Raw genomic sequence first — 6,220 nt, 5'->3', positions numbered from 1 at the left:
TAGGGGAAATACTGTGTAGAGCCAGCATGCCATGAGGACTAGACTGTAGGGGAAATACTGTGTAGAGCCAGCATGCCATGAGGACTAGACTGTAGGGGAAATATTGTGTAGAGCCAGCATGCCATGAGGACTAGACTGTAGGGGAAATACTGTGTAGAGCCAGCATGCCAAGAGGACTAGACTGTAGGGGAAATATAAGAGAGGCAGATTGTTATTGTGTGTCTACTGTATGTTTATGTCTAAATAAACCACTACAGTCAACATAGGGCTTACACTGGTGCATAAACTCTCTATAGCTTAAAGAACCAGGACCTGAATGGGTGAGCAGAGCAGCCTCTAGCCCCTCCCTCCCTGACATGGCCATACCCACAATGTGATCCCCAGAGGAATCCCCACAGAAGAAGCCAGTGGGATAGTATTTAACTCAGAGTAGAGAGACAACCTGACCGACATGGGTCTGTGTGGCGCTGTGTTACCCCATACCTTCTACACATCAGGGGAATGAGTCTCTCTCCGGCTCCTGCTCTGGATCCAAGTCTGGCTGGTAGTCTGGGTCTTCTACATCTGGCTGTGGTGGCTGGTGGGATTTCCTTGCTCTGGTCTGCCTCTGCCTCTGGCTCTGGGCTGGAGTCTGTCAGATGCAGGCTCCAGGGCACCACTTGTCCTCCGGCGTTCTCCCAGGACGGGGACTTTGTCATCGGGGGTGTTTTCTCCATCCACTACTACATGAACACTATGGAACACAGCTACACCAGCCTGCCTGAACCCCTGCAGTGCACCGGGAGGTCAGTGAGCGCAAGAGGGACCAGGGGACAGGGACTGTGGCTGTGTGGGGAGACAGATAAACTGTGTTTTAAAGACAGAGAAACAGTGTGTTTAAAGACAGAGAAAGAGTCTGTTTAAAGACAGAGAAACAGTGTGTTTTAAAGACAGATACATTGTTTTAAAGACAGATAAACAGTGTTTTAAAGACAGATAAACTGTGTTTTAAAGACAGATAAACAGTGTTTTAAAGACAAAGAAACCGAGTGTTTGTGTCATAGAGAGTAGGTAAAGCCTACTGTTACAAAGGATCACATTTTCAAAATGGAGGCTATCCTACAATGTCCTCAATTGCAGAATACAAATGTGTAGGCCTATAGACAGCGTGGAATATAAGGATAGATATTAGGCTGTTTGCCCTGGTAACTCTATTCAATAAAAATACATTCTATAGGCTAGTTTACCATTTAGTCAAGAGGTGCTCACTCACCCATCTTCTATTTACAGTATGGATTCCCGTGAGTTGCGCCTCTCGCGCGCCATGGTCTTCGCTGTTGAGGAAATAAACAACAGTTCGGACCTGCTACCGGGTGTCACGCTTGGTTATCAAGTGCACGACTCATGCTCCTCAGTCCTGATGGCCGTGAAAGTGGCCTTCCAGCTGGCTAACGGCCTGGACCCCATGTTTGATACCGGAGAACAGTGCTCGGGGTCGGCTACGGTGACAGCTATTGTGGGCGAGTCTGCCTCCACACCTACCATCAGCATGTCGCGCATCATCGGCCCTTTTGGCATTCCTCAGGTAAACTCCTGTGGAAAGAAATCATTCAGCTTCTTTTAACTTACTGTATTCCAACTGTATTCTCCTCTCCTTCAGAAATATACATTTCTGTGTGAAATTATGTGGAGAAAGTCTGGAGAACGTCTGTAGGCATTTAAACAATCTGAGGACTATCTTTCATAGGCTAGGTTGTTATGGGAGACCAGGGATTGGTGTCACACTATTTACTCATGTATTTCTCAGCACCAGTATGTCTTATAAAACTATTTCCAACATGAGTAGAATGACCAAGGTCTTGGGTAGAAATGTGTATCCTTTTCATTCTGTCCTAATGAAAAACAATAAATTGGGTTATTATTATTAATGTATCCCTAACATCATACTACATAGCTAAAGGGAATAAAATAAGGAAGTAGCCTATAAATGAGACTTGTTTGGCCGACATTATGTTCTTTTTCATGTTTTCGACTGTCTGTTTTTACCTAGGTGAGCCACTCATCCACCTGTGCGTGTCTGAGTGATAAGAAACAGTTTCCAACCTTCTTCAGAACCATCCCCAGTGACCAGTTCCAGGCTGCCGCTCTGGCCCGCCTCATCAGATACTTCGGCTGGACCTGGATTGGGGCGGTCCGTTCCGACTCCGACTACGGTAATAACGGCATGGCGGCGTTCCTAAAGGCGGCACAAGAGCAGGGCATCTGTGTGGAGTACTCTGAAGCCTTCTACCGTACCAACCCACTCAGCAGAGTGCAACGGGTGGCCGACGTGATCCGCAGGTCATCCATGATTACTTGTGAACTTTTCATTCACACAAAAGCAAAACCTTATTTATAAAAGCTGCTATTGTTATTAATTTCTCTCTTTTCCCAAAGCTGACCTGTGAGACCAACACGATTTGCATATTTCAAGCATGACAAAAGTGTTGATTAATACTGATCTTCATGTTCACTTCACTGAGACATTCCAATGAATGACAAACATGACAAGCATGTTTTATGTTTTAATCATGTTCCCCACAGCTCCACAGCCCGGGTGGTGGTTGCATTCGTAGCCTCTGGGGACATGAGGATCCTGCTGAAGGAGTTGGACCGTCTGCCCTCTCCGCCCCGCCAGTGGATCGGGAGTGAGACCTGGATAGCCGAACCAGATATGTTGCGCTTCAGCCTGTGTGCCGGGGCCATCGGATTTGGCATCCAGCGCTCTGTCATCCCCGGCCTCAGGGACTTCCTCCTGGACCTCTCCCCCCAGAAGGTGTCCAGCTCTCCCCTGCTCACTGAGTTCTGGGAGGGAGCCTTTGGCTGTCGGCTGGAGATAGGTATCTACAGTGTCCTATCTATCTATCTATCTATCTATCTATCTATCTATCTATCTATCTATCTATCTATCTATCTATCTATCTATCTATCTATCTATCTATCTATCTATCTATCTATCATCTATCTATCTATCTATCTATCTATCTATCTATCTATCTATCTATCTATCTATCTATCTATCTATCTATCTATCTATCTATCTATCTATCTATCTATCTATCTATCTATCTATCTATCTATCTATCTATCTATCTATCTATCTATCTATCTATCTATCTATCTATCTATCTATCTATCTATCTATCTATCTATCTATCTATCTATCTATCTATCTATCTATCTATCTATCTATCTATCTATCTATCTATCTATCTATCTATCTATCTATCTATCTATCTATCTATCTATATATCTATATATCTATCTATCTAACGTTCTGTCTGTCTGTCTGTAGGGACTACTACAGGTGTAGGGGTTAAGGAGAAGGTGTGTGATGGTAGTGAGGATATACATCAGCTAGAGACCCCCTACACAGATACATCCCAGCTGCGTGTCACTAACATGGTGTATAAAGCTGTTTACGCCATAGCACACGCCATCCACAGCATTGTTTGTGAAGAGAGAGCAAACTCCACTGTGCACTGTGACAAAAACCTCAATGTGAAACCAACACAGGTGAATGACTAGATTAAAGTAAAATGTCCTGATAGATATGTTTATTTAGACTACATGTATGAAGGAGTTCTCACTATACATTACAGCTGGTTCTGAAGTAACACCTCTGATAAATACATCAGGTAAATGAGGGTTCTGTTTCTCTCTCCCTCAATCCATCCCTCTCTTTCACTCTCTCCCTCTCTTTCCCTCTCTCCGTCCCTCATCCCCTCTCTTCATCTCTCTCTCCATTTCGCTCTTCCCCTCTCTCCATCTCTCTCTTCCTCTCTCTCGCTCTCTCTCTCTCCATCTCTCTTCCCTCTCTCCATCTATCTCTCCATATCTCTCTTACCTTCTCTCCATCTCTCTCTCTCTCCACCTCTCTTTCCCTCTCTCCATCTCTCTTCCTCTCTCCATCTCTATCTCCATCTATCTCTCCCTCTCTCCATCTCTCTTCCCCTCTCTCCATCTCTCTCTCCATCTCTCTCTTCCCTTCTCTCCATCTCTCTCTCTCTCTCTCCACCTCTCTTCCCCTCTCTCCATCGATCTCTCCCTCTCTCCATCTCTCTTCCCCTCTCTCCATCTCTCTCTCCATCTATCTCTCCCTCTCTTTCCTCCATACTTTCTCCCTTGCCCTTCCAACCCTCAGGTCCTGGAGAGATTGAGGAGGGTGAACTTCTCCCGTAACGGGTACCAGGTGTCTTTCGATGCCAACGGGGACCCAGTGGCCACCTATGAGCTGGTCAACTGGCAGATAGGGGAGAGTGGGAAGATGAAATTTGTGACAGTGGGGCGCTATGATGCATCCCTGCCCCCTGACCAGAGGTTTCACATCGAGAAGGAAATCACCTGGGTAAAGAACAGTACACAGGTGCCTGTGTCAGTGTGCAGTGAGAGCTGTCCCCCAGGCACTCGTAAGGCTGCACAGAAAGGAAAGCCTGTCTGCTGTTATGACTGTATCCCATGTGCAGAGGGAGAGATCAGCAATAACACAGGTAGGCCTATAGGAATAGTTGGCAGAAAATGTGTGGTCATTTCTGTCATTGTTTACTATATAGTGGTTTATTCATATTAATAGCACTACAAAGGTAGTGTCTATCAATCACGTTCATGTTCTTATTATCTTATGTAAGCTGCACAGCAATTCAACATTCTTTATTGTAAACTGCCTATGTGCAGCATTGTGGGACATGTATTTGTATGTGTAAATAAATAAAACCTGAACCTGCTATTATTAACATTTGATGTATGTTGTTTTGTCCTGGTCAGATTCTTCAGACTGTCTGATCTGTCCTGAGGACCACTGGCCCAACACTGAGAGAGACCGCTGCGTCCTCAAGCCTGTGGAGTTCCTGTCCTTCCACGAGGTTCTCGGAATAATCCTGACCGCCTTCTCTGTGGGCGGGGCTTGTCTGGCCATCTCCACGGCAACCGTCTTCTACCACCACCGAACTTCGGCCATCGTCAGGGCCAACAACTCTGAGCTGAGCTTCCTGCTGCTCTTCTCCTTGACTCTGTGTTTTCTGTGTTCTCTTACTTTCATTGGCCGGCCCTCTGAGTGGTCCTGTATGCTGCGCCACACAGCGTTTGGGATCACCTTCGTCCTCTGCATCTCTTGTGTTCTGGGGAAAACAATAGTGGTGTTGATGGCCTTCAGGGCTACAATTCCAGACAGTAATGTCATGAAATGGTTTGGGCCTCCACAGCAGAGATTGACTGTGGTGTCCTTCACGTTTGTCCAGGCTTTGATATGCACTCTGTGGTTGGTCCTGTCCCCTCCCTTCCCTGTTAAAAACCTCACTACCTACAAGGAAAAGATCATTCTAGAGTGTGATGTGGGTTCAGCCATTGGTTTCTGGGCTGTGTTGGGGTATATAGGACTCCTGGCTCTCTTGTGCTTTGTGCTGGCTTTTCTGGCTCGAAAGCTGCCTGATAACTTCAATGAGGCCAAATTCATCACCTTCAGCATGCTCATATTCTGTGCAGTCTGGATCACCTTTATCCCAGCTTATGTCAGCTCTCCTGGGAAGTTCACTGTAGCTGTGGAGATATTTGCTATCATCGCCTCTAGCTTTGGGTTGTTCTTTTTATTATTTGTTCCAAAATGCTTTATTATTCTGTTCAGGCCGGAGAAGAACACCAAGAAACACCTTATGGGGAAGAACACATTGTAACATTCAGTGATATGGTATATCATACAGTTAGGTAGCACTACTCTGACAGAGATTACCATGAATTTAGCAGATAATCATTGGTAACATTGTAACTAGAAACATGACACAGGGTCACTTTGGATATTGCAATGTTTTGAGATATTGTTCAAATCTAGAGTGTTCAATCTAATTTGACCAGCTAAATGATGTGGTTAGCAGTAGCCTACAGAGTGGAACCACTTCCATTGTAAAAAAATATGTATTCCTTTATGAATTGATATAACATGGAAGTGCATGTGTTCAATTGCTATTTTAATTCATCATATGATGTATTATAACAGTATACTACAATAAACATGTTCAGATACATCTGTGTCTTGTCAATGATTTGCTTGGCCTTTCAATCCACATTTGTTAGATACCTTGTTTTTTATATTCATTATATTTTATTAATTACAGATCACATACAACCAACTTTATCACATTATTCCAAACACTTCAACCCAGTGTCCAGTGAGGGGCAGTCTTCTCATGCAAACGTCAACTACTAGAAC

At 44.7% G+C, this 6,220-nt stretch overlaps 1 protein-coding gene across 1 annotated transcript; it reads left to right on the top strand.

Annotated features, from left to right (window-relative positions):
* Positions 1 to 439: 439 nt before the first annotated feature.
* On the top strand, positions 440 to 5,969 carry LOC121567606 (extracellular calcium-sensing receptor-like). The gene is made up of 7 exons (XM_045220972.1): positions 440 to 785; positions 1,270 to 1,564; positions 2,030 to 2,319; positions 2,563 to 2,843; positions 3,332 to 3,534; positions 4,163 to 4,508; positions 4,783 to 5,969. Exons 1-7 carry the CDS (start codon positions 502 to 504, stop codon positions 5,685 to 5,687), a joined length of 2,604 nt encoding a protein of 867 aa, XP_045076907.1. The 5' UTR covers positions 440 to 501; the 3' UTR covers positions 5,688 to 5,969.
* Positions 5,970 to 6,220: the final 251 nt, after the last annotated feature.

The sequence above is a fragment of the Coregonus clupeaformis genome, chromosome 6 (assembly GCF_020615455.1).
Source record: "Coregonus clupeaformis isolate EN_2021a chromosome 6, ASM2061545v1, whole genome shotgun sequence".
Lineage (NCBI taxonomy): Eukaryota > Metazoa > Chordata > Actinopteri > Salmoniformes > Salmonidae > Coregonus > Coregonus clupeaformis.
The sequence above is the reverse complement of the archived record's forward strand: the minus strand, read 5'-3'. Positions and strand labels throughout refer to the sequence as shown.